Consider the following 16500-nt stretch of genomic DNA (forward strand, 5'->3'; position numbering starts at 1 on the left):
TCTGCCATGCTTCCTGTACACATACAGGATTTGGTTTAGAAGTAACGGAAGACAGGATTACCTGTGAAAAAAATGCTGGTGTAAGAGAAGCAGTAGGGAGGGAAGGGCTTAGTATCCCCAGCGGACTTGGGTCACTGCCAGTAATGACCAGAGTGGGAGCAATTTCCAGCCCTTTAGGCTTTCTAGTTCGGCTATGACGAAACTCCTTTTCTAGCATGGAGCAACCCTGCTCTTTGAACTCCAAGGCTTGGTTCTGAGAATGTTCCAGCTGCTGGCACGACACAGGCTCAGGATCTGTGTCTACAGCCAGATCAGAACTTAAAGGTGACAAAGGAGACTTGGGAGGAACCTGGAGAGGAGAAACGGAGGCTGCAGGAGGCGCAGGGGTGAAATTGGTGGTCAAGCTCGGCAAGGATGTAGACGTCTCAGTAGGAGCCGCTCTCGGTGTTACCAGGGACTCCAAAGCCTGGAGACTCTCATCTGAGCCAGAAGGGAGAGTGGAGGCAGCTGACGGAGTAGAGGGCGGCTGAGCAGCAGAGGCGAGGGGAGAGATCGGAGGCTTTTTGGAGGATACGGTCACAAATTTTATGACCGACGGTGTCGGATCCTGGGGACCTTTTTTCTCCACCGGTTTCTCAGTCGGGTTCTCCATTTTGATTGGCTTAAAGAGTTTTACACAAGAGGAAGAGTTCAGGGAGTTCAAAGTGAATGAAGAATATAGGCCTGAGTGGATATAATCATTGCGGCTGGAGGTCTTTGCACAGGGCTGAGGCTTCTCTTTCCCACAATTCTCCACGTCCTTTGCAGCATTGCTGACGTCTAACAAGCCCGTCTGAGACTCGACATCACCCTCAATCCTGCCCACTGCTAAGGGGTCCATATTCAAAATCTCTGGGTAAGACACAAACTTGTAAACAAACTTCTGGCCATTCACTTTTTTGATGATGTTCTGTGGAAACATCAAACAATAAGAAGACATCAGGCACTCCTCTCATTTGAATTCTGGCTTTGGCGGCTCAACCCAAGGACGCCCCACTTCAATAAGAAAATTACTTACATTTGAGGGCAAGCCTAGTTACATAGTTATTATGTGTTGGATCCAGGCTAAGTTGCTAACATTTAATCATCAACGACCAAGCCCCATTGATTTTAATGGAAACTAAGCTCACCCTGGGTTCTGCCTACATTTATATCCCTCCCTTTCATTTAGAAACTCAGAGTGGCTTAAGGAGGTGGGAGGGGGAGTCCTGGGTACTGTTCATCCCTGCAGTAATCAGGTCACACCCACAGTTAGCTTCAACAAGGCTACAGCATCGGCTGAATCCAGAACATTCACTGATCATGGAAAGTTTTGCCACTTCTCTCCTGTCTGGCCACCCACACACTAAGAAGCCCATCCGCAATGTGCATTAAATAATAATAGCCCTGAACTTATGCCACACATAATGGGCCCAGACTCAGTCTATTACCTACACATTCTATGGCCTCGAGTTAAAAGGCAATGAAGCATAAGCCCAAATACTGAAGATAGGCACTGTGCTTGCATCTGTGGGTGCACTGTGTTACAGCACCAAGGTCAAGTATTCAAATGAGAGAAGATTTATGTAACTTTTATGTAGCTGATGTGAAATAAGCAGCTGACATTCAGCAGAACATGAACTGCAGCCACTTCAATGCCTCTAAGCCGTATTCAGCAACACTTATTTTCTTCAGTACTTACTGAAGTACTGAATACTTCAGCCAAATTAGTATTGTAAGCTTAATGTGCAAGCCAGTGTTATCTCAACTTTAAGTTCTAATCAGCAGGCCACATTACCTCCAGAACATTTATTTTCTTATCCCATGCACCTGCACAAGGACAGTTTGCAAAATAAGATCATGAAAGTATCCCTCTTCCTTGTTCTTGGGTAGCACTGACAGCGGCATACCGAGCCTCTCTGTCACCCGGGGCGGAAACCTACTCAGTCTTGACGCATGCATCATGACGTAACATCGCTACGTCATGACGCATGCTCTACAGAGTGGTTTGCCGCCCCTCCAGCGCAAGGATCCTCGGATCCCGATCCTAGAGTGGCGGTGCGGCGGCGGCAAACCGCTCCGTAGCACTTTTCCTCCTCGCTGCTCCGCCTGAGCAGGAGGAAGCAAAAGCGCTACAGAACGGTTTGCCGCCGCCGCTCCAGCGCCTGGATCCTGATGAAAGAGCAGCAGCGGCAGCAGCAAACCGCTCCGTAGCGCTTTTGCTTCCTCCTGCTCAGGCGGAGCAGCGAGGGGCGGGCCAGAGAGCGGGTTGCCGGCGCCGGTGCTCTAGCATCGGGATCCGGGCGTTGGAGCGGCGGCAGCCTCCGCCTGAGCAGGAGGAAACAAAAGCGCAATGGAGGGGTTTGCCACCGCCACCGCTGCTCTAGCATTGGGATCCGGGTGCTGGAGAAGCGGCGGCGGCAGCAAACGGCTCCATAGCGCTTTTGCTTCCTCCTGCTCAGGCGGAGCGCCAAGGGGCGAGCCAGAGAGCCCCTCCCTGGCCCGCCCCTCGCTGCTCTAGCTGAGTAGGAAGAACCAAAAGGTGCCGGCCGACGCAGCCACTCTGTTGAATGGCATGTGAAGCAGCCAACGGAGCCTTACCTTGCCCCTGGGAGGGGCGATGCTAGGCTCTGTTTGTTGGTTGCTTCACAGCCCGGCAGCGTCGGAAGAAGAAAAAATACAAAAGAAAGCCGCAGGCGCGCCGGCTAGGCAAGATTTTGGGCTCGGCTTTTGAGGCGCCGATTGGGGGGCGCAGCCCCGAGTGTGACCCCCCCCCCACCTCCAGCATGCAGCCGCGCCCAAAATCTCGCTCGACCGGCGCGCCTCCCTGCAGCTTTCTTTGGTATTTTTTCTTTTTCCGACGCTGCCGGATGAAGGCGAGGGGACGGGGGTGCGGCCCCAAGTGTCACCCCCTCCAGGGTGGTACCGGGGGCAGCCCGTCCCTTACGCCCCCTAGCTCCGCCCCTGAGCACTGAATAGGCTCCTTCTGAGGGGACAGCAATGCATTTGCACAGGAGGTGGGGTAGCTTCCTATGTTGTTTACTAATATGGAAAAGGCAATGCAGATATATGTGAAGTAAAAGGGTGGGAGAGATGTAAGTCTACTTGAATTCAGATTTAAAACAAAATATTTTAGGACAGTGCCAAATACAAAATAGCATCACAGGAGTATAGCAAGTTGTAATTACTTTGTGTTTTTAAGGCTTTCATTTCCCCAAAATTTGTACTGTACTCATTTTTGGCAACCTGACAGGTGATTTTCTTGGAAAGCCTCGCTTAAACGTCAAAGACAGTTAAAACACTTAATAACTCCATAGAAGTAGTTCAGGGCCTGAAAATCTAAAATCTCAGCCACAGGAAACAGCTCTCATGATACCCAAGCTTGTATAGCATTGCATTACCCTTGGAAAACAGAAACGCTCATTAGGCTGAGGCAGAAGCAAAAGAGGGTTACACATCTGATGCAAACCAAGTGCTGGAGTTACCTTCACATAGTAATATCTGAGAGCACGACTGAGTTTGTCGTAGTTCATACTGGGCTTGTTTTTACGGATCCCCCAGAGGCGGGCCACCTCTTCCGCCTGCAGCAGCTTGAACTCTCCGTCATTGGAGGTCCAGCAGATGATATCCTTGCTCCGAGGCTCCTGGAGGAGTTGTAAAAGGAACTGCCACAAGGTGATCGCACTGTCCATAACAGTGAGCTGAAATGCAGAAGAAGAGAAGCTGAGAAGATTCTCACAGGGGTCATGCGCAATGCTTTTTTTGGGGGGGGGGACACATGCACATCTCTCCTAAAATAAATGGTATGTTTGCAATAATAAGTACTGCCAGAGGAGAAACACGAGTTACCAACAGAAACAAAAGACAAAGGTTTTGGAGAGCCACATTCTCTACACTGGGACTATTTAGAGCAGGCACCCCCAAACTTCGGCCCTCCAGATGTTTTGGACTACAGTTCCCATCTTCCCCGACCACTGGTCCTGTTAGCTAGGAATCATGGGAGTTGTAGGCCAAAAATCTGGAGGGCCGCAGTTTGGGGATGCTTGATTTAGAGTCTCATTTAGTTAAATCAAAACAATTTGGAAAGCCACACTAACTAATTACATTTATCTATTAAAAGTCCCTCCATAGGTCTTTGCTTTCTGATAGCTTTGCTCATCAGAAACTGTGCCAATGCAGCAGCCAGATCAGACTCTTTGCCGAACGTTCAAAACAAAAATAGCACAAATAACACACACAAAGCAAAACAGCCACAATTACAATTTACATTTTTTGGCAAACCATGTGTAAAAGTCCAGTCTAATGGGTGGTATCTTTTCCTCTCACACAGGCCAAAGGGAGATGTAGACACAACAGAAGCTGTAGCAGCAGGAATTATCAGGTCACTATGAGAATGGAGCTGAAGTCTTGGCCCACCACTCTCCTCAAGGTCCTTTCACTAAACTAACTGCTGAGATATACAAACTGCCAGTTGCAGGGTGCAAATCGATACCCAGAATAACTTCGGTAGCATGTACATATTACTGAATCAGCACAAAAAGTAAGAAATAATTCTGTGTAGGAGATGGCGGAATGTAGTTGGCTCTATAAAAGGATTTGTAGGACAATTTATCATGACAAAACAGGGTTAAGCATTCCTAATTAAATTTTGCCTTGGGGCAGGTACTTCTCCCTGCTCCCCGTTTAGGTAGAGTCTGTCATTCCGTCTGTTTTTAATGGGACCTTGCCAAGGGAAGGACTCGTTTAAAGAACTCAAGACACACACCACACTGATATGCAAGACTAGCAGACTATACTGTTAAAAGAACAGGCCTGTGCTGAGTCTTTTAATCTGTCTTGCTGGATATTCAGAAGGAGCAGATCACAACCCCCCCCCCCAACTCCACATCTGACTAGAACCAACAGGATTATCTGCCTCAAGACACAACCAGGTAAGATAACTGAGGAAAACCCAGTTTTACATGCAAAGGATCAACTCTGTCACTTTGCACTAATCCAGCTAAGAAACTAAGATTTGGTGTTTACCTTTCAGTATAGAAGCCACCTTTCTAAGGAACTGCTTACCGTTCAAGCATTTTGCTAGGAAATAATGATGTCTTATAGGTAAAAACAACAACCTATAGTTATGCCACTATCCTATAGCTAGGACAAAAATACACGTGCCTCCTCACTACAGGGATGAGTGGGAGCTTTGTGCACTAGAACACCTTCCTTTTTATACTTCAACAACTCTGATTCTACTCCAGCACAGCTGCAAAGATATTCTTATTTACTAGACCTATTAGTTGCTTGTTACTTAAAAGGTCTCCAGGTGATTTACATTTGAAAACAGAAGCATAAATTCAACTAAGTTGTTGCATGTGCCACGGAACAAGGTCTGCTCATGGAACTAAACTTTCCTCCCCTCACACACACCCCACCAGCTCTGGAGGGTTTGGGGGGCATGGAGGTTGTATTATGCAAGCATACCCCAGTCAGAGCTACGTTGAATTCCACCCCACATTACGTTGACATTTTCATTCAACACCTGGTGCCAAAAGGATGTCAGCATGGACTTACTTCAAATGGTGCCTGCACATTTTGCTTCATGACTTTCATTCTACAAGGTTAGGAGTCTAGGTCCCCTGCTGGGGACAAATACAGCAGTAGCTCCTGTACCCCCCCCCCCTTTTGATGGCTCTGTTCTTGAATATGCCAAAACAATTCTCCCTGGGTGGCCCCATTTCAATGCCATCTTTTTTTGGCACAGAGCCATTTGCTTTGTTATTATAGGGGAAAATATTTATGAATGCATCCTTATTGTAGCTTACATTTTCATTTTAAGAAAATGCTGTGATCTCAGTAAGTATTTCCGGGGAGGAAATCAAAGTTCACAGGAGAAAGGGTAGGCTTGCAGAGCTGATTACAAATAGCTACCATAGCCTTCCAGAGATCAAAGTCCTGAACGGAACTGCAAGATTTCAATGCTTTTAGCAGTTGCTTTCATTTTCCAAGTTCCTGGCTTGTATATGCACACACGCACACCCACACCAGACTTCACACCACAAAAATGAAGCCCAGCGATTTTCATACAAATAACTCATACACTGACAGAGCATCCCATCTCACAGATTGCTTTCAGAAGCATTTCTACAGGGATCTTAACGCACTCAATGAAAAGGGTTCTTAACATACTTTTCGCAACTTTTTCCAAAAGAAGAGAGGCAGAAGGATCCCCATAATAAGCAAATCCAAGTGTTTGCAGCAGTTTGCAAACATGAACCCCTCTGCCTGTTTAAGAGTTTTCAAAAATATACATTTGTTTATTTTTCTAGTTTGCTCCTACCAACCACAAAAACATCCCGCTATGTCTCCCTGTTCCAGTTCCTGCCCACAACTGCTGTCCCATCTCTTGGCGAGGTTAGCAGCAGCAAACCAAACACAACACAAAACTGGGCAGCCAGGTATGAAGCAAGCAAAGTGGAGCAAGGGGTAAAGGTAAAAGGTAAAGGTAAAGGGACCCCTGATCGTTAAGACGACTCTGGGGTTGCGGCGCTCATCTCACTTTACTGGCCGAGGGAACCAGCGTTTGTCCGCAGACAGCTTCCAGGTCATGTGGCCAGCACGACTAAGCCGCTTATGGCGAACCAGAGCAGCGCACGGAAACGCCGTTTACCTTCCCACTGGAGCGGTACCTATTTATCTACTTGCACTTTGACATGCTTTCAAACTGCTAGGTTGGCAGGAGCTGGGACCAAGCAACGGGAGCTCACCCCATCGCAGAGATTTGAACCGCTGACCTTCTGATCGGCAAGCCCAAGGCTCAATGGTTTAGACCACAGCGCCACCCGTGTCCCTGAAGCAAGCAAAGTGGAGCAAGGGGTATTTTGCCACAATGGCAATAAGAAGAGGGTGACAATGGATGAGGTTCACATGCAACGAAGCAAACGGGGATACTTAAGGAAAGATAGGACTCCCTTAGAACAGAAGCAGATCAGTTGCTGCAGGAGTAGATTAAAGCAGTGTTTCTCAACCAGTGTGCCTCCAGATGTTTTGGGACTACAACTCCCATCATTCCTGACCACTGGTCTTGCTAGCTAGGGATGATGGGAGTTGTAGTCCCAAAACATCTGGAGGCACACTGGTTGAGAAACACTGGATTAAAGTAAACTTAAAGGGAACAAGAATGTGAGAAAATGCTAAGAGATTCTGAAAATCTGAATGAGGCAGAAAAAAAGTAAGCAAGTTGTGTAAGGGGGGGGGAGCTGGTATGAGTGACAGGGCTATAGATGCAGAGGCGTTTCTGCCACACTGTGCAACTGCCAGGCCACAGTTCAGATTGTTTTGCCAATCAATGTGATCTTGTATAAAGGCAGGCTCTGCAGGGGTGATTAACCTGTATTTGGCCTACATCTCACATCATTTGTGACCACTGGCCACACACGCTGGAGCTGATTGGAGTCCAACAGCTTCTGATGAGCCACAGGTTAGCCACCCTGATACAGGTCCAGATCATATTCGCATTAGGAATTTCAACTAACAAATTATTTTTAAAGTCACAACCTCTTGTAACATGCAAAAAGAGAAGCTAAACTGAGCACGGACTCTTCTTTAAAGAGGTGTTTGTTCACATGAGCATTACAAGAGAAGGGCTTGTTCTTTCCACTCCCAAACTGTAAGTTACAGAGTGTATTTTAGGAAGGGCATAACTCTGGGATAGCTGTGCATGACATCCTGTTATGACACACACAACTAGTATAGAAGCCGTGTCCTCCTGAATAAACCCTGCAGAAATACCCAACACAGTTTACTCACATTCATGCAAATACAGCCTCGGGTAACGAGAAACTTACTGTCATAAGTGCTAGAAACCAGAAGAGACAGACAACACAAAATGGGGGGACATGAACTCCAGGAAAACCATGATGAAAGATTCTGAAGAGCAAGGCAGCTGGGGAGATAACAACATATTTGAGGAACCACATCTTAAGATTTCTGCAGAAACCAGAAGACAAAACTGAGATTAAATTCCATAGGCTGGGTCTGTAGTTAAGCCCCAAGGGATGCAGGACAATATATAAACATCAGTTATGAAGAACAACTAATAGGCTTCTGCCAGTGTAGTCCAGCAGACAGATTTCAGCTGCTTGGGCCAGGAAGGCATTTCTGAATTATTGCTTAGCCAGAACTCTCACACACATTCCCTCCTTCCCTCACCTGTAAAAAAATAAAAAATGGCTGTAGTTTGGGCAGGGCTGCTTGAAAGAAGCCAGAAGCCAGCGAGATAACATGCTGTAGAGAAGCCTATGCACCAGCAAGTGGAACTAATGTAACTGGCAGCAAATGCTGACCAATTTGATTTTACTAATTACAGAAGCCAGTGGGTACAACACAGCCAAGTTTCTGAGTAGGGTTGAGAGAAGGAATGGGAAGAAACCCATAAAGCAGCTGCAACAGAGAACAGGGGAAACTGGTTAGCAGCCCCACATGGAACCACAGGGGCAGGCGATGGGGGGCCGAGCTTAATCTTGTACGAAAACCCTAGTTTAGCCCCTGGATTAATAACAAGGCAAGGCGGTTCCCCTGAGCATGGGCAGAGAGCACTTCTGCCGTCCTTCGAGGACGCAGCCGTCCGTCCCACCTAGGGAACCAGAGGCCACCCCGCGGGCTGAGCGTCTTCCAGGGCGATCCTGGCCGGGTGCGGGGGTGTGGCGACGGGGCCCGGGGAGGGACGGCGGTCCGGCCCGGCACTCACCTAGGCGGAGCCCGCCCGCCCGCGCCAAGCGGTCCCCGTGCGGCGGCAGGTGCTAAGCTCCCTGCCGAGTCCCTGCCTTTCATGGCCGGGAGTCCCCGCGGAGACTCCGAGTCCGAGTCCCCATCCCTTCGCGGCCGACACGGAAGCAGCGAGCCGCGTCGCGAAAGGGGGCTGACGGGGCAGCAGCTTTACTCCGTAGCAGGCGGACTCCGCGGTCTCTTTACGGCCGCCGTACCCGCCACTTCCGCCCCTCCACCCTCCCGGGAAAGGGAGGAATGGAAACTTGCGAGCGAAGCCAATCGTAAGGCGGCGCAGTTAGAGGGTGGACCAATGAAAACGCTCGGCCCGCCTCACTCCCGCAGGGCACTGTGGGGATTGGAGTTTTCTCCCGTCTAATAAGTGGTTGCTGGCTGCCTCTACAGGCCAGAGAGAGAGGAGTGTATGCTTGTGTCGAACGCGGGGTTTTGTCATTTTGTAATATTTATTGCATGGACTCGAAGCAAGTGGCCAGGGCGCCCGTGGAGGCACGCCCACTTTCTTGTGGGTAATCTGTTTAGTTTGCTTTTAAAATTAAAATAAAAAAATCCTTTCAGTAGCACCTTAGAGACCAACTAAGTTTGTCATAGGTATGGACTTTCGTGTGCATGCACACTTCTTCAGATACACTGAAACAGAAGTCACCAGACCCTTACGTCTAGTGCTACTGGAAGGATTTTTTTTTTTTGACTGTGTCAGACCAACACGGCTACCTACCTGTAACTAGTTTGCTTTCATTCACGTTTAATGCTATGATCATTTTGCAGAGCTTTAAAGCGAAAGACCCAGACCAAAACCCATACGAAGCATAGGAGCCAGCTCCTGGGGGCCGAGGTCCCTTTGCACGCACACTCCAATAAAATATTTGAGGGGCCAGCCCGCCTCCCCTCCCAAGTTGTTGGGCATTCCATTCAAATGGTGTCTTAAATATTTTATTTAAGTTGGCATCCCGGATGGAGGCCAGTGGTTTCTAAGCCAGAGGATGTGATTGTAGGATGGATATGTAATGATTTAAGAGGAGAGGTGGTTTTCTGCCAGTTGTCTGATGTTAGAGAACAAGCAGGAGATAACTTTCAATAGGGAAAAAGGCAAGGATTCAGAGGCAAAGGAGCATGGGTGGATATACTCTTTCAAAATTAAAATTCATGTTCTGAACAAACTTTTGCCCCCCCCCCACCTGCCACAGTAAAAGCTGCCCTGTGGACACTTTGCCAATAAAACACTGAAACCTGTGGTGTTTTTCGATTTATTTTTCTCAATTTATTTCGTTGGTTTACAAATGGTGATGTGCCTTCCTCAAAGGCAGCGGTAGGATGAGTAGAGGGAGAACATTGGATGTCTTGCTGTAAAACCAAAAAGGTAAAGATTGATTCTGCTATACTGGATTATAGCACAAGTGTCCATAATGTCAGCCCAATTATCAAGTAGCTAAAGTGAAAATTCTAGGAGTTTACAGAGATTGCACAAAGTAGGCAAAGAGTAACTTGTTTCACAATGATTTGGTAATCCTGCTCACAATAAAGATAAAAAGAACAAGATGCAGCCATGAAAAGCCGCTTAGTACTTTAACCACTAGGTGCAATCTAGATGAAGTCAGATGAGACACAATTCAGATGAGGCTACATGCTGTTGGAGCTGTTTCATGCTTCGCACGCTAGAGCAACTGCCACTGAGTGCCAGTTTTTGTTGCAGTAAAGACCATAAACTATAAAGGAAAGGCACACAGTGTTGGCATATGTGCAGTGGGAATGCTCTGGAAGTTAAAATTGTGGTTAGACTCCTGGTACATGCCAATTGTGCATTTACAAGCTTGCCTTCTTCACACTTTACTGCTACAAACACCAGTGTGCAAGCACATAAAGAGCCTGAATTATATGTTGCTATGTTTGCATTCTACCCTTCTTCCAAGGAATTGAGGGTGCTAGGCATGGTGATTTTATCCATTAGATCCTCACAACAACCCTAGGAGGCAAGTGTACAGGAAGAGAAAGTGAGTGACCCACAATCAGTTAGGTTCATAGCAGAATAGGGATTTTAACACAGTTCCAACTAATATCACTTAAGCTGTGCTTAAGGGTTTATTTATTTAGCTTTGGCTTCGCTGACTGGAAACGGTCTAATCAAACCACGCAGATAACCAAGTAGCCCCATGTCATTCAGTGAAGCAGGCTAAATAAACACTCAAGTACAATCCTGCATATAAAATGGGACCTTGTGGGGGGCCGGACTATATTGGGGGGGGGTGATGCAAGACCGCTACGAGCCCTGATGGCTGTTTATCTATGTCTTGTGAGTGCCAGGGGCTGGCGGCAGCAGAGGGATGATGAACAGTGCGCGAAAGGGCTCCGGAGAGGGGCTGCTTAAAATGGCGGCCACTCGAGAGCTGCTGCTGCTGGCACCAACAAAGCCCAGCCCTCTTCCTCCTCTAGGCAGGGCGGGGAGAAGCCAGGGGGGGGGGAGGCGCCGGTGGCGCCATGTAAGAAAGAGGGAAAGTACCGGTATGTGCGTGCTGGTGATCCACACAGTGATTCCTGGACCGTCTGTGGGCTGGATCCAGAAGGCAATTGGGCCTGATCCGGACTGCTGACCTTCGTTTGCCTACCCATGTTCTAAACAGTCAACAGTACAGTGCATATGGGTATTATGTGCCTCGCTTGCCTTGTATTCTGCCTATGGTACATTTGCAGTGCCACACCTTCCTGAGCTGCCTTTATATGCCAAGTCACACCCTTGGGCCCACCCAAAGACATCTTCACAGGTCTAGGCCTATTTTCCCCTATGAAATGGTGGAGGTTATGAGGAAAATTGTGACATGTGAGTTCCAAGTAATTATGTGGGACAAAATTCCATATAGCTGACCCATACTTTATTGTAGTTAGCTGGAAACCACAGAGCGTTAGGTTTTTGTATTGCCGCCTCCTCCAGCACGTGCATAAATACAGTCACAGAACTCTCATGCCTCATGTAGCAGTCCGAGTGCAAGACGTCTCACACAAAGGAGCAGGCTGCAGCTACTGTGAGAAGCCATACTCTGTCCTCCCTATCCAACATGTATTAATGCAAATATAAAATAAACCAGGCAATTAAAACAGACCTCAAGAATTCCAGCCTTGACAAGTCTGACACAGATAGCCAAGCATCGCCTAAGTGCACTACATCCCTTGTCCTTGCTTGAAAAACTATTGCTGTCAGCCAGGCATTCCTTTCATTGAAGCCCAACTTGCAGGCTTCTTTGAGAAAGTAAGAATTCACTCCTGCCAGTGCCAAAAAAAGGTCATCATGCCAGTTTTATCACTGTTCTTGAAATATACTCGGAGTCAAGAGTGAATTTCATGCTCTTTATTCAGCTCATAGTCATCAAGGAGGAGAAGAGAAGACGAATGGCTCTTTTCCCAAAACCATCTGCTTATATACATTATTTACACAATGGGCCTTGCGTGATTGGCTACTTCAGGGCTACACCTGTGGGCCAATTATATTGTGGATTGACTTTTGCCTGCAGCCTGATTGGCTGCTCCTACAGGCCAATCAGGTAGCAGATTCACTTCTGCCAGCCGCCTGATTGGCTGCTCCAGCAGGCCAATCAGGTTGCGGATTCACTTCCACCTGGAGTTGGATTGGGTAGCTCCCGCTGATTCTGAATCCTATTGTTCTAGGATTCAGCTCAGTACATAACACCCCTCCCCTCTAAGTTCCAGTCCTGCCCGGGAAGTTGCATTCGTAGTCCCCAAGGTCTGCTGGCCGCCTCCGTGTGCGTTGTGGCCTGGGGTGTTCCTTGGTCAGGGGTTCTGGTTCTGGCTCGTGTTCCGAGGCTGCTGGCTGTGCCGGGGCTGTCTGGTCTGGTGCCACTGAACCACTAGGTTGTAGCTCTGGTTCCGGTGTCCTTCCAGCCTCGGGGCGCCCCTCTGTGCCTACTGCTTCTGCTTCCTCTGCCCACCCCTCTCGCTCTACAGGCCTCACTGCCCTGCTGTCCCCTTGGGACCCCTCTGTCCCGCTCTCCTCCCGGGTTCCTCCTGGGAATCGTCGCCGTATCTGGTCGCAGTGGCGGCGCCAACATTGCCCCCCTTCCGTTAGTACCTCGTACGACACGGGACCGGTCACCTTGGTGACTGTGGCGGGTACCCATGCTGGGCCTGCCCCAAAATTCTTTGCATACACTGGGTCCTGGGCCACAAATGTCCGGGAGTTCCTGCCTTTCCCCACCACTACCTCATCCTGAGCTCTGTCGGGGTGAAGTCGGTCCAGTCTAGTTGCAAGGCGCCGGCCCATTAGTAATTCAGCTGGGCTCCGGCCCGTCGTTGTGCTTGGGGTGCTGTGCTGTGCTAGAAGAAATGCGGCAAGGCGGTATTCCCAGTCCCCTTGTGTCATGCGGCGGAGGCTGTCCTTGGTGGTCCGCACCATGCGCTCCGCTTGGCCATTGGTGGCAGGGTGGAATGGTGCTGAGCGGATGTGGCGGATGGCGTTCTGCGCTGTGAAGGTCTGGAACTCCTCTGACGTGAATGCGGTTCCATTGTCCGAGACGAGGGTGTCAGGGAGCCCGTGGGTCGCAAACAGCTTACGTAGTACCCGGATGGCTGCCGCCGTAGAAGTGGATGGTACCAGTGCGACCTCCAGCCATTTGGTGTAGGAATCCACCACTATGAAGAATGTTTTTCCCTGGAAGGGGCCAGCGAAGTCCACGTGCAAGCGTGACCATGGATGTCGGGCGGACTCCCAGGGCTGGACTGGGGCCCTTGGGGGATCCGGGCGGGATTCTTGGCAGGTCTGGCAGTGTTGGACCCAGGCCTCTATCTCTCTGTCAATCCCCGGCCACCACACATAACTCCTGGCAAGGGCCTTCATCCTCACTACCCCTGGGTGTGTCTCGTGTAGGGCTGTGAGGACCCTTTTGCGGAGGGGCTGGGGAACAACAACCCTGCTTCCCCATAACAGGCACCCCTTGTGGGCCGACAGTTCATGTTTGCGGTTTGTGTAGCCAGCGAATTCTGGCCCGGGGCTGCTGCTGGGCCATCCTCGCCACACCCAGTCCAGGACCCGGGAGATGACCCTATCTTTTGTGGAATGGTGCGCAACTTCTTGTGCCTGAATGGGTCGGTCGGGAAGCAGCTCCAGGGTCATAACCTCTTGCGCAGGCGCTGGGTCGGGGCCTGTTTCTGGTAGTGGTAGCCTGCTGAGGGCGTCTGCGTGGCCCATCGCCTTCCCAGGGCGGTGGATTAGTGCATACTGGTAGCCGGCAAGGAAAATTGACCACCTGAGGACACGTGGAGACAACACTTGGGGGGTCTGCTTCTCAGGGGCAAACAGGCCAAGCAACGGCTTGTGGTCAGTCACTATGGTAAAGGGCCGCCCGTACAAGAAATCATGGAATTTTTTTACGCCCTTCACGATTGCCAGACCCTCCTTGTCAATCTGTGAGTAGTTTCGTTCGGCTGCAGCAAGCGTCTGGGAGAAGTATGCCACCGGCACCTCTCTTCCATCCGGGAGTTGGTGTCCCAGGACAGCGCCGATGCCATAGGGAGAGGCGTCGCATGCCAGCACCACTGGCAGCCTCTCGTCGAAGTGTGCTAAGACCGAGTTCGAGACGAGCAAGTCCTTGACTGCCTGGAATGCGGCCCTTTGTCGCTGGCCCCACACCCAAGGGGCCCTTTTATCTAGGAGTCTGTGTAGGGGCTCCGCTACCGCTGCCTTATGGGGAAGGAAGGCATGGTAAAAGTTCAATAGTCCCAAGAATGACTGAAGTTCGGGCTTGCTCTTGGGCGCTGGGGCCTCACAAATGGCCCGTACCTTGTCACCGGTTGGATGGACCCCTTCTGCGTCCACCTTAAATCCCAGAAAGTCCACCTGCGGCACTCCCAGTAAACACTTTTCCCGCTTCACCTTGAGGCCCGCCGTCTGGAAACGGTGCAGGACGGAGCGGAGGCGGTCCTCAAATTCCTCTGGTGTGGGCCCGGCGATCAGTACATCATCGAAGAAGGGGGTGACACCAGGAATCCCTTTAAGGAGAGAGTCCATTAGATTCTGGAATATGCCTGGTGCCACGCTAACGCCAAATTGCAGCCGCTTTACTCTGAATGCCCCTCTGTGCGTCACAATCGTCTGAGCCTCTGCTGTGGCTTCGTCCACAGGCAACTGTTGATACGCTTGGGCCAAGTCCAGTTTGCCAAAGATTTTTGACCCAGCCAGGGTGGCGAGGACATGGCTGACCACTGGCACTGGGTATGCATGGGCCGTGAGAGCCTTGTTTATGGTGCATTTGTAGTCTGCACAGATGCGGACCGAACCGTTAGGCTTGACGGGTGTGACAATTGGAGTTTCCCAGGGGGCGTTGGGCACCGGCTCCAGCACTCCTTGCTCCACGAGCCGGTCCAATTCCTCGTCTATGTGGGGTTTCAGGGCAAACGGGACCCGGCGGGCCTTGTGCCTGATGGGTCGTACAGCGGGGTCTAGCTGTAGGGCAATGGGGGGTCCTGTATATCGTCCCAATGCCCCATCGAAAACCCCTGGAAACTCTTTGCATATGGCGTCCACGTCCACTTGTAAGCTAGTGCGGTTCACCCCGGTAACGGCTAGCCCCAGAGGTCCAAACCATGCCAGTCCCAGTAAGCTAACGTAGGGGCCCTTAACTACCAGCAAGTCCAATTGTTGCTTTCGCCCTCGATATTGCACCCTGAAGGTCCCCACCCCCATAGTAGGGACCTTACGTTTCTGGAAGTCCCGGAGGGTGAATGGGGCCGGCCTTAGTTTGGGACCCCCATTAGGGCACAGTTCCCTTAATGTTCGGGCCGAGATTATGGATAGAGTTGAACCCGTGTCCAGCTCCATGCGGCATGGGGCTCCCTCTATCTGTACCTCTATATAAATTTTCTCTGTGCTGGGATGGGGCAACTGGAATACCTGGTAGTCCGTGATCTCCGTCGAGTTGCCTTGGTGCATGGTGCCGTGTGACCTGGGGCTCCTGGGTCGGTCATCTGATGCTTGTCGACGGGTGAGTCGAGCCCGACACACCCGGGCGATGTGTCCCAATTTTCTGCACTGCCTGCACTCTGCGTTGCGGAAACGACAGGTCCTCCTCTCGTGGTTCTCCCCGCAGCTTGCACAGTTCCCTCCTTCTCGTCGAGGCTGCTGTGGTGTGTGTGCTGCTTGAGTGCGCCGCTGTACTCGGTGTACTTCCTCCCTGTCAGATTCGGATTCGTCGGTGAGGTCTTCGTGGTAGACCCTCGGTTGGGATGGCGGAGCCGGTCGTGCCTCTTGCGTTGACCTCTCGGCGGCTTCGGTTGCCAGGGCTTCCTCCAGAGCAATCTGGAACGTGAGGTCTTTTTTGGCGTAGAGGCGTCGTTGCAACATCTCGTCCCTCAGGCCACCGACGAGGCGGTCACGAAGCATGTTCTCCAATTCTGAGAAGTTGCATAACCGGGCGGCTTGGCGGAGGGAGGTCACAAACCCAGTTATGGTTTCCCCCGGGGCTTGCCGTTTTGCGTAGAAGGCATTTCGGCAAGCTACCACCGAGGGCTGTGGTGAGAAGTGCTCCTTCAGCCGTTCCATTATTGTTTTGTAAGAGACGGTAGCGACATCTCTAGGTGCAAGGAGAGCCCGGGCGATTTCAAACGTCTCCTCTCCACAGACGCTGAAGAATGTCGCCCTCTTCATGGCATCGTTGGTGACTTCTTTCGCTTGCAGGAGGAAGTTGAAACGGGCGGCGTACCCTTCCCAGT

The 16500-nt window shown here is 50.4% G+C and overlaps 2 protein-coding genes across 7 annotated transcripts in view; both read right to left on the reverse strand.

The window, feature by feature from the left end:
* Window positions 1-16500, reverse strand: part of ELK4 (ETS transcription factor ELK4) — a 52559-nt gene that overhangs the window by 19486 nt on the left and 16573 nt on the right. For 3 of the 6 annotated variants that reach the window (XM_060277104.1, XM_060277103.1, XM_060277108.1), the window contains 2 exons: window positions 3504-3719; window positions 62-949 (listed from right to left, as the gene is read on the reverse strand). In XM_060277104.1, the coding sequence (XP_060133087.1) occupies window positions 62-949; window positions 3504-3719 (1104 nt within the window). Of the gene's footprint in view, window positions 1-61; window positions 950-3503; window positions 3720-7850; window positions 7993-8752; window positions 9040-16500 lie in introns of those variants that run through there. The other 3 variants (XM_060277105.1, XM_060277106.1, XM_060277107.1) reach the window with 3 other exon arrangements.
* LOC132592443 (uncharacterized protein K02A2.6-like) lies at window positions 9114-16267 on the reverse strand. Its single transcript, XM_060277102.1, has one exon. It carries the CDS (start codon window positions 16169-16171, stop codon window positions 12476-12478), a length of 3696 nt encoding a protein of 1231 aa, XP_060133085.1. The 5' UTR covers window positions 16172-16267; the 3' UTR covers window positions 9114-12475.

The sequence above is a fragment of the Zootoca vivipara genome, chromosome 7, assembly GCF_963506605.1.
Source record: "Zootoca vivipara chromosome 7, rZooViv1.1, whole genome shotgun sequence".
Lineage (NCBI taxonomy): Eukaryota > Metazoa > Chordata > Lepidosauria > Squamata > Lacertidae > Zootoca > Zootoca vivipara.